This window comes from Triturus cristatus, chromosome 7 (genome assembly GCF_964204655.1).
Source record: "Triturus cristatus chromosome 7, aTriCri1.1, whole genome shotgun sequence".
Taxonomy (NCBI): Eukaryota; Metazoa; Chordata; class Amphibia; order Caudata; family Salamandridae; genus Triturus; species Triturus cristatus.
The window spans coordinates 921509378-921532010 of record NC_140590.1 but is presented as its reverse complement, the minus strand read 5'-3'; the positions used below and the strand labels follow the sequence as shown (position 1 = coordinate 921532010).

General features: G+C 40.8%; 1 protein-coding gene across 7 annotated transcripts in view; it reads left to right on the top strand.

Moving 5' to 3' along the window:
- Nucleotides 1–22633, top strand: part of LCP2 (lymphocyte cytosolic protein 2) — a 581277-nt gene that overhangs the window by 329817 nt on the left and 228827 nt on the right. For all 7 annotated transcript variants that reach the window (XM_085617865.1, XM_085617869.1, XM_085617864.1 and 4 more), the window contains exon 7: nucleotides 18775–18994. In XM_085617865.1, coding sequence (XP_085473991.1) covers nucleotides 18775–18994 — 220 coding nt within the window. The remainder of the gene's footprint in view (nucleotides 1–18774; nucleotides 18995–22633) is intronic.

Here is a 22633-nt window from a genome sequence, read left to right as displayed (position 1 = left end):
GTACCAATAGAAGGTACGAACTATTTAATAGGAACAATGATTGATCTTAAATACAATGTCATATAGCCATCAATTATCCAACTCAGGATACCCTGCTCTTTTTAGAAATTTTTTTCATCGCCAGCATCCCACATATAATGGATTTGTACCATTTAAATTAAAAATGAAGATTCAAAAGATGTTCCTCATCTTTGCTGGCCCAATAAAGGAGAAAGGCATGTTGAGGGAGCAGAGATCTTGGAGAAGAGCTAAGAACTTTTTTCTTCGCTCCACTGTAGGCCTTGCATAGTCTTGTGTGATACCAATTTTTTTATCTTTCCAGCTGTGAGTTTTGATTTTCTTCATACAGTCAATGATCATTTCAGTATTCTGGTACCTTAGAGGTTTGAATATGACTAAGGTTAGAGAGATGGAGGTGATGTGTGTTGGGATCCTGTGGGTCCGTTCAATTTCGAAACCTCAATCAAATGTAAGTTCAAGGATCTGAGGAATCCACGATTCTAGGAAGGAGATACAGGATTTGCCACTGTCTTCTGTTTTTCTGGTAAGCCAGATATTGAGATGTAGCCTCTTCTATTTTCATATTCTGAGGCTGATATAAGAGCGATTATCTTCCGCTTTATTACTTCCAATGATTTTGTAATAGAGCACTGCTTATCTTGAACTTTGCTAATGGGAGATTCTGCTTCCTCCAGTCTGTTAGTCAGAGCACGTGTATCTTGCTTGAGGCCACCCATTTCTGATTGAAGGAGCTCTCTATTTACTTTGGTTGATTCAGTGAGATCATGGAGAGCATTGAGTTTCGATATTATAATGTCCATTCCATTTGAGAAGTCCTCTATTCGTTTCCTGAGGAATATGCAGATGGCAGATTTCGTTTTGCTCTCTTTTGAACCAGTTTTTGTTCTTTTGGGGTCTTTATGGTCTTTGGACCCTTGTGGTTCAACTCTGTGTTCTTTTTCTCATGTATCTGCCATGATTATGCAGGCTTGAGCATATCGAAAGCTCTTGAAGAAATTCCACTTGATCCTTGGTATTTGGAGATATCTGATGTAGAGGTTGTGGAGCTATAGCCTGGACCTTGTTATGGAGCTATAGGACCAATTTCATAAAACCACATAATGTCTCAGTTGAACATCAAAAATTCAACAGTAAAATAGAGGTACAAGGAAGACCTTTGCTAAGGTGCTGATTACGTAGAAAGGCAGATCACGTGTGCTGTTAATATGCGTTGCCAGGCATGATGGAAACAAAATCCCAAAATGAGTGTTTACAGGGCTTTTGGATGCAGATATGAGATTCTTTATGTCGCAGAACCTCCACAAGTGTGTGTAAGTCAGAGGTTAACAAGGTGATCGCACTTAACCTTTTGGGCTACATGCAGAAGATTTGCATTAGTCATTGAAGCATGAGAGATTTAAGCTAGCTTTAAGTTAAATGAGTGGTGTATTTGTAGACACTGGCAGGCACTAATAGGTACTACTTACTACTTGTAAAAACTTACAAACACTTGCAGTCATCACTAGGCTACAGAAGGCAGTATCATATATGATAAGCAGTTTAAAAAAATGCAGCAGCTTCTGTAGAGTATTTTCTATCTTGTGACTTCTACTCACGAAGTTACAAAGAACGCGCTGATATTTTTTACATTTTTGCTACTTGATATTTGAGATTTGACACTTGAAATCAACAGGCTCTACTACTTGCTTCTACTTGATGCCACTGGGTGCAATTTGTCACCACTTGTAGTCACCGCTGGGAAATGGTAGTCACCCCTGGGACACAAGAGTCAGTATCAGAAACAGTACTTTCTCTCTTGTAGCTTCTCTACATGAAGCAGAATCGCATTAGACATAGTAACATGAGGTACTCCAAACCGTTGATGATTTAAATCACTCGTTCTCATTTCAGATATTTGCAGATACTTGCAGACACCACTTCTTGTCACTTCTTGTCACTGCTTGCCGCCTCTACCTGTCACTGCTTGTCACTATTTGTCACTGCATGACACTAGATGCCACTGCTAGCCTCTGCATGCATTCAGCAGTACTTTGCAAAATTATAGAAAGCAGAATAGCAGAACATTGAGCCAGAACCAACCAGGTAGCACTACATTAGAGAGCTTAAAAAAGCAGGTGTTGAGAAGCATTTATAAAACGTATGGAACACTTGTGGCCCCCATTTTATATTGGAGCACTTTAGGTAGCACTGTATTCCCATAGAGTTGTCTTTAGTGGACTCACCGAATTTGGACATGCACACCAGAATAGATAAGAAATGCTGGGCTGGCCCACTTGACTGTAGGGTTTGCTTTAGTGTGAAAATCAGACCTTGCAGCACGATGTATGAGGCGGTATCACGGTCCTCTGAGGAGAAACAGGTGCAATTTTGAAGATTGCTTCACGTGCATCAGACTTCAGATGCCTTAGCCCCTTATGTTGTGTGCCAAAGGTCACAAACCTCTTAAAAGACACAAACAACAGAATCAGGAACACTTTGGACATGCGGGAGCTTGTTATCTATCCTTGGTGTTTATCTAGGGAAGGCAAAATTCTCATTATAGAACAGCCTGGATCCAGAGGTTTTTCGTTACGCCTCCATCTTCAATGGGCGCAATCCAATAGTCTTATGGCTAGGTTCAGGGTATAGAAATACCATATTTACTTGTACATACTTTCAGTACCCCAAATATGATAATCACAAGCATCAAGACTTCCAGGTTTAGGAATCTTAGTAATTTTTCTTGAGGTAATTTGAGATGGCTGAACGGTGTTGCTTAATTGACTAGACTACAAGACCATCTGCCTTCTCTTATGATCCCAATTATTTTGGAAGCCAGCAGAGAAAAGAGAATGTCTCCATAAAGAGTCAAACCCTTGACAAATGTGTGACTACAGGGCAACGCCGCATTCCTACCTTCAAATGAGTAAAATCATCCATTGTAAGTCAAAAAAACTTGAGTGATGCTCTTTTATGCTTTATATAACTAGCACTTTTTGAATGACAACATAAAGACTGGCTTTTTAGAGGACAAGCAAGTATGGATCTACCATACCTGAAGAAGGCTGTTGACCCCGTGGGGTGCATAAAAAATGGGCAAAACATGTTGACACACATTGAGGGTCGATAGGGTGATAATTGCTCTTAAACTATCCAAATATATTTTAATTTTAAATCCTGTCAAAGAAACCAACCAATAAAAAATCTAATTGATTTGGCATTCCTTTAGACAGTTTTAACCACTTTAATCAATGCAGTGTCTTAGGTCTGTGTGCACTAGGACTCCGCTTCCTGGGCGGACACAATTAAAGAACTATGTAATCATTTGTGAGGTGTTAAGGTGTTGTTATTAAAGGTTATCAGATAATGAGAAGTTTCAGTTTGCATGTTGTACACTGATGAATAAAGATGTTGGATACAAGCTTTGTGTGGTGTGTCCTTGTGCATGCTCCCAGGCTGTGGAGGGCGCAACTACTGGTGACAAATAGGGGATACGTGACCCGAAGAAACAAGACGGCTCTCCTTGAGAGTTTGCAAGGATACAGCAATTTGCTTGTGCATGCCACATGCGCCCTAAGCCAGTGCAAAGGAGTCTGCAGTTGGTGTAAGTGAAGCTCCACTCCAGCCCATGCAAGGCCTTGTGGAGAAGTTAAAGGCCTAGCAGAGGATCGCTGTTGGAAAAGCCCACCAACATTCGTTGGCCAGGCTGAAGATGAATATGGTCTTGGGCCACAACACTGAGCCATCACTGATACAAAAAGAACACAAAAGGCAGCGACAATCAGGTATGAGAAACAGCAATATACTCACCAGCGAAAGTAGAACACTCCTCAATTGCCAAGACTGTTGCAGAGGCTGATTTGTGCAAAGTAGCAAGTAGCATCAACTACGCTTCAAGTCTCACCTTGAGCGAGGCGACTCAAATGCACTGCCTGCCATTATCAAAGTCGCAGGTTGGACGAAGAGTGGTGAAAGTTGTTGAAACAAGCACGAGGAAATGACTCAAGTGAAATAGAAAGATGAAAACAAAGACCAGAGCATGCAGACACAGAAAACCCACTTACCGTCAAAGACAAAGAAGGCACCATATGACTGTTGAGCAGACCAGAAGTACAAAGCTGGTACTTCTAAAAGATGCGGATTCAGATGCACAAGTGCTGTCCCAACAGCATATGCTCTCAATGACAGTAGAAAGAAGCGCAAAGTACACAGCACCCACATTTCTGTAACCACCTCTACCATTCCATACTACCAAAAAGCAGAAAAAAATTGTCGCCAGATGGGCCACATGGTGCGAGACTTTCAATGACTTCATAGATGCTCTGGAAGAAGGAAATGATGGGAAAATCATTAAATACTTACAGCACCTTACTGTTGATGGAGTAAGAGAATTAATAATGAAAATCTCACAGACTGAGACAATGTTGTACTGTCAGAATAAAGAATCACTAGGAGGCAAGTTCAATCCAATGCCGAATGTTGACTATGAAAGGCACATTTTCAATCAAGTGAGACAACACATTGGTGAAACGATGGATGACTTTGTTGAGAAACATGATATGTTTATCAAACATTGTAAGTTTAATGTCTTTCAGACTCGTTCAGAAGACACATATTGAGAGAGACGCTCAGTTTTGAAAAAGTACTTATGACTGAAAAAGCAGAGAAAACACCAGATTAGCAAACCACCAATGTGGAAGCTGTAACAGAAAAACATAACGTTGGTGTTAATCATGAAGAGCAAATACAAGCACAAAGTGGATGCACATAAGTTGAGATCCTCGAAGAAAGAAAAACTGTGTTTCTGATGTGGATTTCCATTTCCACATGAAAATAAATGTCCAGCCATCAGAAAGATGTGCAACGGTTGCAGAAAGGAGAACAACTTCATAATGTTTTGCAAAGCAAAAGAGAAACCAATTGTGTCACAGCGAGACAAGAAAATGGACACCAGAAGGTTCCAGAAGCCTTCTCACCATGCCCATAAAGACAAAAAGCAACTTTAACTGCAACAGGTGGAAACTAAATGAAGTTGATCATCATCAAGTTCATCCTGCTAGAGTTCCTTGATGTTCCAACGAGTGACAGGTAAGAGGGTGAATATGCAATAGTCATATTCAAAGACAAGCAAAATGCACACGTAGGCCTTGCCGCTTGCAAAGAAGACAAATGAATGACAAAAACAAGCAAGTCAGCGACACACAAGAATTTAAATGGACATTCCCCCAAGATAACTCTAAAGGCCAATGGTTGCCCCAAAACCTTTATAATCGACAGTGGTACATCGATCAACATCTTGCCATTCAAACAATTTAACAGTTTGTCACCTATTCTGTGACTCAAAGCATCACATACAAAGGTGTACACATGGACGGCTTTCGAACTGTTGCAGAATCAAGGATCATTCACAACAACTGTGTGGCATGAAGAGAAGTCTGTACAAGCCCCAATCCTCATTCTTTAAGATACTTCATCCAGTCCATGTCTACTTAGTTTTACAACTGCTGCTGACATGGGACTAATATCTATCAACTACAACCTAAATACCCTGAAATTGTGAGTCCATTCTCTTCGCTATTCATGTAACACGGAATTACAAATAAATTCCGCGTCTCTCTGTTGATGGAATTATTAATTAGCATTTCCTGGTGCGGTAGTGTGATAGCTTGCCTTCTCCTCACTTCTCGTAGATGTGGAGGAGCTGCCTTGGCAGCAATGTTTTCAACTTTTCAACTTTTCATCTCCTGCTTCCTCACAATCATTAGGTCGAGCCCAGGACCTGATTCACTGACTAAAAAGGCCTCTAATCTGCATGCGGATTGTTACCTCCTCCTCCTATCCCATCTCCTACTCCTCCCCATCTGCTGTGACCTTCTCCCGGTGCCTGAGCATTAGCTGGGATGGCGGTGAATCTTCTGGGCACACGGTGTTTCCCACCTGCGCCCCTGGGCAACCCACCTTGGTGATGCCATTAGGTGCCTCTCCTTCTCCAAAGTATGTCAACTTGGTACTTGGCTCCAGCCAGGCCTATGGGTATCAGGGGAACCTGACTTCCATCCCAGGTACTCTAGCCATCACCATAGGGCTTGGTACCATCCCTTTGCCAGTTTGGCACGGGGTGCTTGCTTCCTTAACGCAGTTCTGCACCGTCTCTAGTGACAGTCTTACTCATTAGTATTCAGAGCTCCTGGCTTTCATCCAGGTTGAATTGCCATCAGCTGGGTGCGTGATGCCAGCCTTGGGCATCTAGTGGGCCTGCCCCCTCACAGGTCGCTTTGACATCATTGGAGGCAGTGTTAACAACGCAGAGACTCGCTAAGTATATGTGTGTATGCTATGGTATGTTGTCCTATGTTTTCCTATGTTATGGTGTCATGTAAGAGCATGAACTAGAATTAAGACCTATTTGCAAGCGTTTACCCTAAAGCTCCACAGGTTTAAATTCTCATGGGTAAATTATTTATTTCAATCACTGGAAGAGCAGTAGAACTTCAAGACACATGCCTCTTGTATACCCCAGCGCATGCCCCATTTACACAGAAATGGTACACAATAACCCAGAATAGACTTGTCACCAAAACTTAAAAACAAACGGCGTCCAATTTTACTTGAACTCTGCACTCATGCGACTGGCTCCTGCACCCCAGTTGGGGTTTGTAGGAAGGGGAGAGGATGTGGTCCGTCGGCTAGACTGCCGACTTTGGTGCTGGAAATCAGGGTTCGAGCCTCGGGGTCGCGTCCACATCCTGTGATTCTGGGCAAATCACTTATTCTCCCCGTGCCTGAATGTGTAATGTAAATATGGTGCTCATGTAAAGCGATACAATACCTTCGGGTCCAGTTCGCGCTATATAAATATGCAAAAAAAAAAATAATAATGGTGACTTGGTGCAGATGCATGTTCTGTCCTCCTGTAGCAGGTTTTTCTGCCTCTCTTTCTAAAGGACACACTCCAACCAGGCCTGCTGCGCAATCACTTGTGCTAGGCCTCTCTTGACAAACTGTCTCCCATGCACTGCAGCGTGCGGGAATCTGTTGTTTCTGCCTCTGCAGTCTGCCCACTCTGCCCCTCCGCAGAATTCTGTGGAATTTTTATGTAATTCCGCAAAATGAAACTCAGCCAATTCATCTCAGACCTAAAAATGATGGAATCATAAATGAAGGAAGGTAGTGGTGAGGCCCATCAATTTTCAGTGGGTTGTGTTGGCAGCTGGGAGGGCGATTTATGGCCCCCTTTTTTCTCTCTCGCTTCTCTATGTGTAGGTATATTTTAATCCACTTGACTGTCCTCTCTTAAATACAAAGTACAATTTAAATAATGCACTAATCTGTAAAATAAATTCTAAATCATGACCTTTCTTGAATGAACAATAAGTGATACCACAGATATTTCAGTGTTCATTCTTGGTTCATTATTTCATAGTAAACTATGGGACATATTCACAATAAAATGTCGGAGCACAGAGCTGCGCTAAATTTGGCAGCACCGCGCTCCGACATTTTCAAAACACAGGGATGCGCCATATTCACAAGAATACGGCGCACCCATGTGTTTTCCCTAGCACTGGTGCAAAGAAAGATGCCTAGTGCCAGCGCAGGCTGCCTGCCACTATGTGGCAAGGGTGCCTGCGCTGCAGGGACAATTGTTTACGTAAAGGAAGGGACACCTTCCGGCGCTTAAACAATCAAAATTGGCGATTTGCACCACACATGGAAAGAGCAAAAAGTTATTTACTAATTTCTCCTCTTTTCACCATTCTAACGCCTGGTAGTCCATGGCTTTAGTTTTTGGCCTTTTAAATCTGGGGCAGTGTCAAAAAGTAATGGGTGTTGCGGTGGAACAGCCACAGCAATATCCACTGCACGCTCCTATGCCACAGTTGACTGCTGCAGAAAGGGGTATATTTACAATTTACAACTTTGCATTAAGCCACGCAAAGTGGCTTAGCGCCACCTTGTAAATATGGAAAATGGTGCTGCGCCACCAGAGCATCAAAAAAGTGAGGGATTGTACAAAGCCCCATAGTTCTGTCTACAGGGGCAAAAAATTAAACAGCACAACTTGCGCTTCCAGATAGATGGTTAGATCCAATTCTGTGTAACGAGAGAGCCTAACTGTCAGACAAGATCAAAAAATGTTTACATTTATTTCTAGAAAAAAATAGAAAGTTTGATGTGAGTTGCTCTGCCCAGATCGTTGGAACAGCTCAGGCAGTGGAAATCACAATTTTTCTGTTCCATTCATCTTTCTTTTCTGTAATAATGAATATATGACGTTACAACACAAACAATTACAATGCATGCTTTTACAACGCAGTTTTTACATCGCAACTACCATTACATCGCATGATTTTACAGCGCATGCCATTATAACGCATTTTTTAAAACTACCATTACAATGCATTCCATTACAATGCATACCATTACAACGCATAATACTTTTAGGACAACACAAGGGTAAGTGTAGGATAGTGTAGGGGTACAAATTACTATTCCAACTCCATTGAGTGCAACAGTAGGGTAAGTGTTGGATAGTGTAGCGGTGAAAATTACTATTCTCACTCCAGTGAGTGCAACAGTAGGGAAAGTGTTGGATAGTTTAGGGGTAAAAATTACTATTCCCGTGTACCCTACAACCCATACCCACCCTAAAACTAAAAAATCTCCATTACTTACCTTATAATGCATTGTAATGGCATGCGTTGTAATGGTATGCGTTGTAATGGCATGCGTTGTGGTAACATGCATTGTAATGGCATGCGTTGTAATGGCATGCTATGTAAGGGCAGTTGCATTGTAATGGTTGCGCTTTAAAGGTAGTGCGTTGTAATGACTGTGTTGTGATGGATGTTTCCCATAATAATGCCAACGGGCTGATGTTTTTGCAGATACTATTTAGGCTATGCTATTTATGACACTGTTCTGACAATGATATTATGGTAATAGATCCTCGGCCACAAGTTGCAATGTTTCCTTACACAATTAATTAATATTGTTATGTCGACTAACTGGGTTGTGCGGAATTAGGGCGCTTTACATGAAACACGAGCATAGAGCATATTAGGAAAGCAGGAGCAACATATTAACAATTCTAATAACATCTGAATTTTCCGAGACAGCAAAATAAACTATTATTGTGACTATACAACTTTTGTTCACTACATTTACTATTATTAATAGTCAGTGCCTTTATTTGTTTAATTGAAATCCACGCTTTAAAAAACCTGTCTGAGCAGCAGTAATTGCCGAGGTGTTGCTTGCTTCGAGACTGTTCTTCTTACTACTACGATTCACAAAGCAGGCCCATATCCTGAGAAAGCTATCGATGAGGGTTTATATTTATATACGTCATCGGTGATGTAGTAAAGAGGTCGTGTGTGCAGGCATGGGATATGCTGCCCCGCCTCCTTTGAGTAGTAAATGTCTACACAGATTGATGTGTAGTTGGCCCCTGACATCTCTGGACCCCGGTGGCACAGCATCTGTTGCACTAAGGACAGCTATGCCCTGTCTTACCGCTCCCTGCCTGAATAAACAAAATGTGGCTTTGTTCAAAATCATGATGAATTTTAGGGATTGAAAGGTTATAGTGATACATCTTTTTTAAAATACATTCACAAACGTGGAACTTCAAAAAGGAAGAATGCTCTTTTATGCTAGAACGCATAAACAACTACACAAATATAGACAGAAGTATGAAACATACACATACATTTATTTTTTTCAGTGACTGGAGAATTAGTTGAGAAACAGTTATTTGTGCTTCATATTGTCGTGTAGTTCCTGTAGAAAATATTCTGGATCTGCGCGTTTAGACAACATACACTATAGGATTGGTGTAAGATGAACTCTGATCACCCCCACCAGGTATGCTGGCCCTTTGGTACCAACTAGCTCACAGTGCCACTAGAATCTACTCTTACCAAGGAGAGAATAGTTCTTGGCAACCATCGAACATGACAACCCTGATCCCTCAGGACCGTGGAAACAATGTACTACCTTTCGCTCAGTCACTCGTGCTTACTTAGTCTGTCTCAGAGAGATACACCGGATAAAACAAGCTGGGCGTTTTCAATAATAATTTATTGAGCAGTTCTTTATTCGGGTGAAGAATAGATGTGTTGCAACAACCGTTAGACAGTATAGGATATAAATGATTAACAGTACTATGAAGGTAAAAGGATGGTATAGTTCTACCATCTTACTAAAATCATGAATGCATTTAAGTATAAAAAACACATGATAAAAGATGCGTACTGCTACGATGTCTCCCTAACTAGATGTACCTAAGTGTACCTAGCATGGGTGTAGATGTTAAGCCAAGAATCCCTCTAGGATCTAGTCAACCCCATTACCTTAAGTGAGACTGTGGGATGCCGTCCTGGTCTCGAGCTGGACACCCCGCGAGGGATGTATAGACCGCTGCGAGCTGGAGCGTCTGCATGCAGGAACCTCAGCGTCTCTGGTCAGTGTGTCGGCCAGGAAGTCTCGATCTCGCAAGATGTGATGTACATATGCCCAAAGGTCTCTCCAGGAGTCCTACCTTGCTGTATTACTGTGTCAGCCTACGGATGACGTCGTACATGAACTTTGTACATAGATTTTATACAGGAGATGGCAGTCCTGCTGTGCTTCCAAGAACCCTCATGCATAATGTATGAGATTTCGAACTAGAGAAAACCCGCGTTCTGAATGCAGTGTAATATCTAGGTAAAAGGTCCGTCCCTGTAAACCGTAAAAAGTGCAATGTAGGGAGAGAATATAGGTGAAGGGTAACGAGTTTACAGAGGCCTATATTATACTACCTATATGGAATATAAAAATATAATCAGAGACCAGACCGACTGTCACTGCCCTGATTCTCCCCATATCTCAAGTATACTCTTATGAATGAGAACTTGTCAAGCGCTGAGGGTGAACATGTCTGTGATAAGTTGCACCTTGCATCTTCAAGGTACAGGCGACTCTTCCCGGTAGCCACTTTGTTCACTAACTGCTAAAACTCGTGAAAGGACCAGATGCTCTGAGAGGATGCAGAGAGTACAGGAGGAAAAGCCAAAGGCAGAAAACCTTCATCAAGAAATACTGTCTTGCAGCAGTCAGTTGGTCTTGCTGGAGGTGGCCAGACTGAGGGCAAGAAGGCAGAATCAGGATTCTAGTGAAGAACTGGAACAGGAGCAGTGAAGATCAGACGAAGAACTTCAAATGCGTTGCAACTTAAAGACAGTAACAAGTGCATCTGCTTGTATAATGAAAAAACAGGAAATGACCCTCAGGAACAGGAAACAGGAAGAGCCGCAATGGAATAACAAAATGACACAGAGAAAAAAGAATGGGCAACATCTTGGATTGGGCTGCCCTCAGGAAGTAATCTTCAGTAGAAGTTTCTGCCAAGCTTCTACAAGCCCCACAGCTTTCTGACATGCCGAGAAAAGAGATTGCGGGGGCGAGGACGAGGAGGATGATGAGTCTTCAGAGCCAATACCAACGCCGTCTATCTGATAGGTCCTGGTGAATCCATATCAGGAGTCGGAAAATATTGTCTCAGTCCCTTTCATGAGATAAATAGAGTGTAATCTACATAGAAAGTGTAAGCACATTTTTAACAATGACCCCAATGCACCTGGAAGGCCCCTATTCTCTCCTTGCGGGTCATAGTAGATCAGTGGTAGTTATGGATTTATTTGCCCACTTTTACGAAACATGTTATCCCATCCGAATGTCCTGTTGTAAGCAGATGTTAACAGCTGTACCTTGCCATATAAAGGAAACATTCCTTCTTTCTGAGGCCAAGTCAGGGAGAGAGAAGAATTTGAACACATTTCTGTAGATCTGCAGAGCAACGTTTGGGTAGCACGGAACGTTCCACTAACTGAAAGAAGGGACTGGTATTGAGGATAGTAGTAACAAAGGATCAGACATTAATTGGCAGCCCCTTTGCTACTCAGTTTACAGCTTTGTACCTCATAAACATTACAACAGTGGAGCCACCTCTTGCTCAGGCACTTTGATTTACAAATCACCACTGCCCTGGCCAGGAAAGTTGCAGAATGTTTGAGGTCCTGCGGTGAGAGAGGCTCTAGACCTGCCACACAAGTAAGTTAAGGATAATTCTGTCATCAAACCGGTAAATCGTATTTTAAGACTGTCTACCAAGAGTTTTCATGCTTTGCAAAGTAATTTTTCAAAATTAATTTGTCTGGTGGTACCTGAACTTTACTTTTCATGCTATGACAGGGTATATGCACTCATGGGTATGGTCAAATACAAATATGAATAAATAAGTAAACCAATAATGAGATAATCGTTGTCTGTAGGTAGGGACATGGAAGATTCCAGCTTCCTAAATGGTGAAACGCATTTAAGAGGTTAGGTCTTCATTACGTGTACAATTCCAGTGTGTGCAGTGACTTCTGTTACAGTACATGTCCGAATTATGAGTTGTGAAGATTTTATTGGACATGGTAAGTACCAGCTGTGATTAAATCAGCCTTGATACATTTTGGCACATCAAACAGGCCAACATTTACTGGAATTATGCCCTTAACTATTAGGATATGCAGCTTTTGATTTTCAGTGTATGTATATAGGAAGTCCAAAAATCTTCTAATGTATTTTTAAAACATTTTTTTACTACATTGATGTGTGATCTTATGTGCTTTTATGATTATCTTGAAAAGAAATCGAATAAAGCTTTGTTGAATTGAATTGAACATTAGGATATGCAGCTTTTGATGCGTTAATTACACAAAACTACCTGGTATCCCCCATTTGAAATTAGAACTTGTATTATACAATCATTGCACATGATAAAATCCGAACATCTAGGTGTCAGATCTTTCATGTGCGATAATGTTCATACGGAACACCAGGTTATTTGAAATAAGGCCTTTTCTCTTTCATACCAAAACAGAACTGCCCAAAGTGATAATTACTTAAGGGCAGATCTACAAGATAGTGCCGCAGCGCGGCACTGCAAGCCTTTTGGCTGTTCCACACAGCGGCACTTTCAGAGCACAGGAATGCAACATATTTACAATGATATGTCACATTCCTGTGCTCTCCCTGCACTGGCGCACAAATAGCTGTCATGCACTGGCGCCCGCATCCTTGCACCATGGTGCAAGGATGCCTGCGCCATGAGGATCACCTTCCTGCACAAAAACAATCACTACAGTCATTTTCCTCTTTCAATGCGTCCTGTAGAATGCAGCACGCATTGAAAGAGGAAAGAAACAAGGAGAAATTAAAACATTTCTCCTCATTGTGCCTCACTACGCCTACCCTGGGGAGGCATAGCATTCACATGCATTTCCAGGTTTACGATTCCTATTAAATCTCAAAATGTGTCTCATTCCATGGGTGTTGCGTGGGAACACCCACAGCAACACCCATGGAATGCCCCTTTCATGCATGAAAAAGAACTTTCTGATATGATGTGGAAGCTCGAGGACATGGAAAATCGGATGCGACGAAGCAATCTGCGTGTTTTTGGGTATTCCTGAAGGAGCAGAAGGGGGGGATGCTCGCTCTTTTATGATTAAAGTATTTCAAGACTCTCTCCCAGAACTATCATCGTGGAATTGGGAGGTGGAGGTCCAGTGGGCACATCGCGTACCCTTGACGTTGAAAAAGATACCTATATCAGGAGAATATCCAAGGGCTATCTTGGTATATTTCGGGAACTTTCTCTTGAGACAGGCAGTCTGGGAAAAAGCGAGACCTGAGGCAAAAAAAACTAGCGGGCCTATAACCTACTTTGTGCGCCCTGACTTCTGTCACGCAACGGTTGAACGGAGGTGGCGTTTACGCCAACTCATTAAACCGCTCCAAGATAAGAAGCTTCGGGTTTTTTTGAACAACCCAGCTTGTCTAAAGGTTATTAATGGGGATCAGACAAAATTTTTTACCTCTGAAATCAAGGCCAAGGAGTACCTAGACAGCCTTTAGGGATCTTTTTCTTCTTTCCTATATAAAATGAGAGAATCAAAAAAAAAAAAAAAAAAAGGGGGAAAAAAGAGGGGGTGGGGAAAAAAAAAAAAAAAAGGGGGAAAAATAAAGTATAATGATTAATGGAATTAAAATTAAACAAATACATGTGAGGAGACATTGGAGCATCGGTCAGGTACTGCACGTCCATTGCTACAGACTCTAATGGAGTCTAATTGCCTCAAATATGGGGGGCTTGGGAGGGGGGTGGGGTGGATCCGGGGGGGGGGGGGCTCAGGGGTAGGGGGAAGGATAGGGGGAAGAAAGCATATAAAAATGGCAACCGCAAGGCTGGGAATGTAAGTAGAACTGATAATGGCAAAGGAGAAGGAATTCACGAGTCTGATACCGAGACTGATACTGAGTCTGAGTCTGATCACGGGGTTGAATTCGAGTCAAGAAGAAATACAGTAGAATATGGCTAGGCTAAAGCTGTGCTCTTGGAATATAGCAGGACTTAATGACAGGGGAAAGAGGGATCAAATGTTTGGAATGATTATTCAAAACTCTTTTGATATATTATGTCTCCAAGAGACTCATATACCATGGGCAGAAAGAGATGTACTGAGAATCCCCGGGTATAATTTATTGGTGAGTACCACCCACACCGCTAAAACACGAGGTGTAGCCATTTTGGCTAAATCCTTTTTGGGACAGCCTACACGGAAGGCAGCTGATCCTTTGGGTAGGTGGGCGATTGCCGTTCTCAAAATTGGGATTACTATATGTTCAGTTTATGCTTCTAATTTGGACGACCCCTCTATTTTTATCGATCTTGAGATGGAGTTAGCATCATGGCCGCATACATTAATATTCTGTGGGGATTTTAGCATATCACTGAAGCAAAAAGGGCAAGCACATAATCAAGATCAATCCAAATATATTGGTCGCAAACCAAAGGTATACAGAGCCATTACACAACTTAAAGAAAGCCTGGGTTTGGCGGATGTTTGGGATACAAAAAATTATCATGATCCGGGATATACGTATTTCTCCTACCCGCACAATAAATATGTGCGTATTGATTACATCTGGACGACTACTAACTTTGTCAACAAGACACAAATAAATAAACTACCAAAGACTATCTCGGACCACAATCCGTTAGTACTCACAGTTAGTATTGATAATTTTTTTAGACCTCGGTCAAGCTGGTCCTTTGATAGAAAACTCTTAGTTAACAACGAGTATATAGAATATATCAGGTTATGGGCACAGGGATTTATTGATTGTAATCGCTATAGTGCCTCTCGAGATATGGTCTGGGATTGTTTCAAGGCTTCACTTCGTGGGGAAACAATAAGCTTCGGAACTAGCTGGCATAGAGGAGAAGCACATTGATATAATAATGCAAGGTGGCGATGGAGGGCCAACTCTCAGAAAGATGTTGATTTTGAAAATGAAGATAAATAGTAAGTTATCTCAGAGAGCGGCCGAGATCTATCAATCTCACCGAAATAAGATCTATGAGGCAGGTGAGAAAGTCGGTAGACAACTGGCGCTCCGCACTCGCCAAAAACAATCCCTTAGTTTAATCACTAACATTAAGGCTGATGGTCGAGAATATACAACACCCGAGACTATCGTGGAGGTCTTTAGAAAATATTATCAAAAGCTATATCAAAATGAGGACACTTTAGAACCGGTTATAATCAGAGATGAACTTGCCAGGTGGGCAACTGAGCAGGATACTAATTCTGGAATTGGGACCATTTCTAGACAAGACCTAGAAAGAGATATAACACAGTTGGAGGTACAAACGGCTTTTACAGAGCTTTCTTCAGGTAAAGCGGCTGGCCCGGACAAGATACCGTTGGAGCTGTATAAAATTTTGGGTAATATTATAACACCTTTATTACTTGATCTTTTTATAGGTATTCAAGCCCGTGGCCTTCCTCCAAGATCTTGGATGGAAACGAATATAGTGATCTTTCTAAAGAAAGATAAGCCTTCTGACCTAACTTCATCGTACCGTCCAATATCTCTTATAAATTCTGACTCGAAGCTCTATTCCAAGATTCTAGCTAATCGTCTCAGGTGGATCGTCGAGCGTCTGGTCTCCCCGTGGCAGCACGGATTCATCCCGGGCAAGGGTACCACGGATCATACCCGTCGTGCTATTGCTCTGTTTGACGCCGTGGGGGTCGGGGGGGATCAGATGTCGATGATCCTTCTGGATGCTGAAAAAGCTTTTGATAGGGTGTCGTGGGAGTTCTTGTGGGCGGTTCTTGAGCAAAATAACATCGGTCCGCGCTTTTTGAAGTCTATCAGGGCTATGTACTCCACACCTAAGGCGAGGGTTCTTGCTATGGGTCTGGAATCTAGCCTTTTTGATATATCTCGCGGAACTCGGCAGGGCTGCCCATGCTCCCCGATTCTCTTTGCCCTATATATAAATCCCCTAATTTTAAAACTTGCTATGGCAGCAACAATTAAACCGGTTACAGTAGGTTCATTCGACACCAAAATTCTAGCCTATGCAGATGACGTGGCAGTAATAACATCTCATCCCACTGATGCAATCCATGAAATAGAACGAATTACACAACTCTTTGGTCGGATCTCTGGATACTCTCTAAATCGAGATAAAACAATGGTTTTATGCACCCACAATACTCAATTTCTAGATACAAGAAGGGTTGAAAGTGCAGTATATCTGGGAGTTCGCATATCCCCCAAGATTGAGGAAATTATTAAAATAAACTACGATCCTCTACTTCAAAAAATTAAGAACGATCTTAAAAGGGTAGATGGATTGCATCTCTCAATTATTGGAAGAGGGAATTTCCTTAAAATGAACATTTTACCCAGGGTCTTATATCTGTTCCGTGCGATTCCACTGTTAGTGGATGATAAAATTATTAAGGCCCTGGAATCCCAGATGGTTAAGTTCGTTTGGGGTTACGGAAAGATAAGGAGATCTATCCGATACCTCTCTCTGCCAGCTATACGAGGGGGTTTGTCAATCCCCAATCTGGGATTTTACCTGTGGGCAACCATGATTCAACAGATGACTGTATTATTCTTTGTTAAAAAACCTAAAGAAGTTGTAAGGGATAAGTATATACCTTCTATTTACGAATTGGTTATTGGGGATAAGGCTAATGGCCTCTTGGTAAAGCAACTGGAACCCTCATATTACAAGAAAGTTAAGTTCAAGATATTGTCCAGTGCCTGGGCAATCTGGAGGAAAGCTATGAGACATCTAAATATTCCTAAATACAATAAATATACCTCGCTATGGCACTCTACAATACTACCAGTAGAAATGTATGATAAAATATCTAGAAGATGGGAATACTCGGGAGTATTAACGATAGGTGATTTTTTATTGCCTAGGAATGGGAATAGATTTCAAACCCTACAGAGTAAATTCTCAATCCCAGATAATGGGATATTTAAATTTATTCAGACCAACACGATCTTGAACTTAAAAAAGAGCTGAGTATTCCCTGGATAATATTCCTTTATTGGATCGTATGGCCATATGCACGACCAGGATTGGGACTATATATGATATTCTAATTGAAAGCCAACGGGATGATCTTGAATATAGGGAAGAGAGGTGGTCAAACAAATTAAATAACCCCAATGTGGATATTTATATGTCTCTGGCTCTTGCAATGAAGGTGTTTGTTGCTTCTAATATGAAAGCTCAGCTCTATAAGACCATATTTGATCTGTACTTTACACCTGCCAAACTTCACTCTTGGGGGAAGAGAGCAACCTCTGAATGTCCAAGATGTGGTAAAATCGGAGCACATCTACTACATATGCTTTATGAGTGCGACAAACTTATTGTGTTGAGAGGTATGATAGCAAGCTTCTGGCAGGAAGTCTTTGGGCACTCGATAGCTGAATCTCCCACACTATACATCTTGGGCTATGATAATACACTGAAACACACTAAGGAGGAAGAAACATGTCTTTTCTTGGGTACGGCGGTCTATAGGATAATCCTTACAGCTCGCTGGAAGGATATCGATGCCCCTTCCTTTCAGGTATGGCTAGGTCGGTTGTTGGGCATGTACAATCAAGAAAGTGCAATTTTTGCTTGTAAAGGAAAGGCGGCTAGGGCCTTGGGTAGCAAGATATGGAAACCAATTGAGATCTGGACCAACAATAATAGATCTGTATAAATGAACCAGCGGTAACCCTCTTGAACTATGTCTACTGAATATTTAATAAAAAAAAAAAAAAAAAAAAAAAAAAAAGGAATGCCCCTTTCATGCAAAGTGCTGCGTGCAAAGGGGCCATATATACAACAACAGGAAAAGCCACCCTTGTAAATATGAGGCAGGGAAATGCGCTGCCAGTGCGTCACAAAAAGTGACGTACTCGCAGCGCAAGGGACTTGTAAATCTGCCCCTCAATGTCTAGATTTTTGTCCATCTCACAAAGACATGTATAACCTCATTCTGCGTGCTTTGCAAACATTGGATGCAAGAACTGAAGCACAGTAAGCAAACTGTGCTTTGTCAGTTTTTCCACTGGATTGTTTACCATGCCCTGGGGAATATCATGCAGCAGCGGTCTTACCCGATGATATTGCCTTCCTGTATTGTTCTGCAAAGCATCTTTCTGGATATTACCTGAAGGAAATTGTGCATGAAAAACCTGCAGAGCTCAATTTGCGCATAACCTTTGATTTAAAATTGGGCAAAACAAATGCAATTTTCATCCACTTTTAAACTCAGTACAGCATGCAGAAAAGAATCCTTACTGTGGGATCATATCTCTTACATTTTGTCTTCTGTGACATATTAACTGACTGGTTACTTTTAGGAAGAAGATGACGATGAAGATGAAGATGAAGGAGATTATGAAAGCCCAGATGAGACTGTAGAAAGTAATGCTGATAATGCTGTGGATTACGAGTCTCCAGCAGAGGATGGGAACCCTGAGAGTGATGGCGATTACGAGCCACCACCCCTCAATGATGAGCCTCCACACCATGGAGTTATTTTGCCTTGCAAGTCAATCCAATCAACTCCAGTTTACATAGGTAATGCTATAGTTTAAATACTTAAAATAGTATTTTTTAGTCTGAGTTTTTAATGTTTATCAACATTTTGAAACTGAGAACATATTTGCTATAGCCACCAAGCTCTAACATCTTCAGGTTACAGCAAAGTGTCTATACTGATTACCGTAAAAAAGTAATTATGTTAACCATTTTTTTTAGTTTGTGACTAACAATTAGTTGTTCTGGTGCTGTTGACTGCTTACAACAACATTTAATTAAACATATATGTTTTAATAGTATCCTCAAGGCCATATGATTATTTGTTACACTAACTGCATCAGTAAGGTATGTCACACATGTGATGCTGCAGATGAAAAGGAAAGTCCACCATGTCTCATTCTCTTCATAGGTGTGATTGTTAGGAAGCTACCAGATGAGGAACACAATTTAAACAATGGAATATAGGCCTGAATCATGTCCTTTACAAATTTATAACACAGGCTATACATGGCTTTATGGCAGATCATAAGGGTTTAAAATTTGAAGTTACCTGTGTAATCATTCTAAATACCTGAAGATCAGGATATTCTGTGGAAGATTCAAAATGGTTCTGACTGCCATGTTGTGGGTAATCTACATTTTATTTACTACATACTTAGGAAGGGCAAGATTATATGACAGTAAATCTATGCAGAAGAATATGTATAGCAATTATGTAGGCCATTTTCTTCTAAAGATGAAAGCAAGCAAAAGTAACTGTGCCAAGTTGTCTGGAGCAGTTGAGTTCATCATCAAATATGAAGTCAAGATTGGAAACAGCATTTGTCAGGGTTGGATAAGATCTTAGAGAACTTGGCCACCACTCCTTTTTGTCTATACTGATGGAGGGTCCACTATTATAAGGACCTCTGACATGTCGGAATTTAGTTTTAGACAATTCTTCATCATCCACATAACTACAGACACTATACAGCTGGTGAAACTTGATTGCGGTTGCTGACGGTCTCCCTCCATTCGGATGATGATCTGATTCTCATCTGCCTAAGTCATTATCTTTAGGTCTCACTAGTCAAACTAAGGGAGCAAAATATGTATTAGACTGAGTGGGACTGATAGATGACCCCTGAGGAACCCCACATTTCATCAGAACCTCCTTAGATGTGAAAGGAGGTAAAGAGACTGCAGACGTTAGGCAGGATGGACTTCAACCACTGTAATGATAGGACCTAGCTACCAGTTACTCTTAATCGTGTGATGAGAATGGAATGCAAACCAGGTCAAAAACTGGATAGATCCAGTAGTATAAGAGCCAGTATTCCTCTTCTATACTGGATCATCACTGCCATAAGTGCAGTCTCTGTTCCATGATAAACTCTCAAATCTGCCTGAAATTCCTTGAGCTGCTTATTATCAAAGATAAACCTGTATGAAGGAAGGTTGACGATATTCTCTGCCATTTTAGACATAAAAGGCAATAATAAAATGTTACCTACTCATTAATGCAGTGAATGCTGGTATACTTACTCCTCTTATCATACATGACATGTTTGTATAGATACCTGTATGTTTTTAATGGAAAGTCATAAAACTAACACATTTTAAACTTACAAATTAGTTTTAAAGATAGGGCAATGAAACATCACTGATAGTTCAATGATATTTCATATTTTATGAGGCAGAAAACCAACCATCTTTACTTAAGGATTCACTTGGTTGGGATTTATCTACCTTAACTTTAAATTTGCTGATTTCTACTTTGTTCAATCAAAAGTGTAAGTGCATTTGAACATAGTATTTTCTGGTTCAGTGATTACATTATAATTCATTATGATGTTAGATACTATTTTGCAAGGATGTCGCCCAGGTACAACTGTCCTTTTGACTGACGCTGACTTCAGAGCAGAAAACTTCAACTCAGCATTCCACTTCAATGTACTTTAAAAAAAATGTACTAATAGACACATTCTGTCTCTAGATTGCTAAACAAGACTAGAAGCAGGACGCTGATATCCTCAACAGCATGTGAACTCTTGCTGCAGCAAGCTGATTTGTGTCCACATCCAGGGCTAAATGAATTTCATTAGAGGTATATTACCAAAAAATTGTACACTAAATACTATGCTACAAAAATGATTGTAGCAAACATATCTACAACCAAAATATAAACAATATAGGTGTATGCAGGTAGGTGTAGATTTACTAATTTTAACTCAACAAGAATGTACATTGACAAGATATATATCTTCAAGGTTAATTGTTGCGGAGTTAAGAATAGAAAATCTATACTTACCGACATATACTTAACTTAGTGATATATTGGTTGTTGATGTCTTTGCCACAGTATTTTTATGTCACAATATTAGGTACCCAATATTCTGACAAACACTCTCATCAGGTTCTCAAACCTGGATAGTTAAGTGGCTAGATAATCTGAACTTTGCGGAACTGCTCACCTGCTTACAGCTGCATGTGATAGAAGGCCCAGATTTGAGACCCTTTCATTGTGGAAAAGCACTCGGTTCACCATCTTCATCAACTACAAAGTGCTACGCATATTCCTCTCTACATTACTTTAGGTTTCAGAGGGTACAAATGTATCATGAGAGTAGCCATCAAATGAGGTAAACAAAAGTTATAAAACCTGCAAAGAATTGCCTGTAATCTAAATTGTCTTAATTTTAACTATTTGCAGATCCATGTGTGGGACTACATTATAGAGAGTCAAAGGTCTTAGCATGCCACCCTGCCACTCATATATAATGAGAAACACCCACTGAGCAATCGTTGCATATTTAACAGGAGATCATAGTGCCTATGTATGATATATATGCTCTGCTGTACCCAAAATTTCTATGATAGACATTTAGAACACAACCATTGTCACTACATGAAAAGTCATCCATCTAATTACTGGGATATCTACAAACACCCTCTCCACTTCCCATTGACTACATTGAAGTAATTGAGCCACACACAATTCGTGTTTAAGATCAAAGAACCAGTCTTGTCAGCCAGCATCTGCAGTGAAGCATTTTCATAAAAAGTCCTTTTGCAATACTTCCCTGGAAATCATAAATCTGCTGAACACCAGATGGCAATAGGTGAAAACTACAAACCCTTCAGTTGTTACACCCCTGCTTGCCAAGCAATACACTTTTTGACTTCCTGAGACAACACTGGCAAACAGGGAAGACTTTTAAAACGTATTAGACAATGGTTAATCAGCTCTACTGATCCATTCCACTACCTAAAATCAGGATGGACAATGTAATCCTTCTGGGCCGATTGAAAAAGTAATAGGGTTTTCAAGGAAGAATCTGTAATGATTTGCCACCAGCTTTAAATATGCCATCTTATCTTCTCTACAAATGTTCTCTCAGACATGTCCGAGGAAACTCTAGAATGAATATTTAGCTTTAATCGAAGGAACATGTTTTGGCCCAAGGGATAACATCTTATTCTCTTTCATAACTTCATATAATGCAAGAAATTATCCAAAGAGATGTAGACATCTGTCATAATGCAGAGATCTAAAGAACATGGTCTCTTCTAGGTTTGGTAAATGTAGACTTTTATAGGCCTTTTATCAATTAACAAAATGAGGCAATGGAAAAACACAGGAAGGTTAAAATCCACATTTTACAAGAAAATCCTAAATATATTTGGTGATTAAAGATG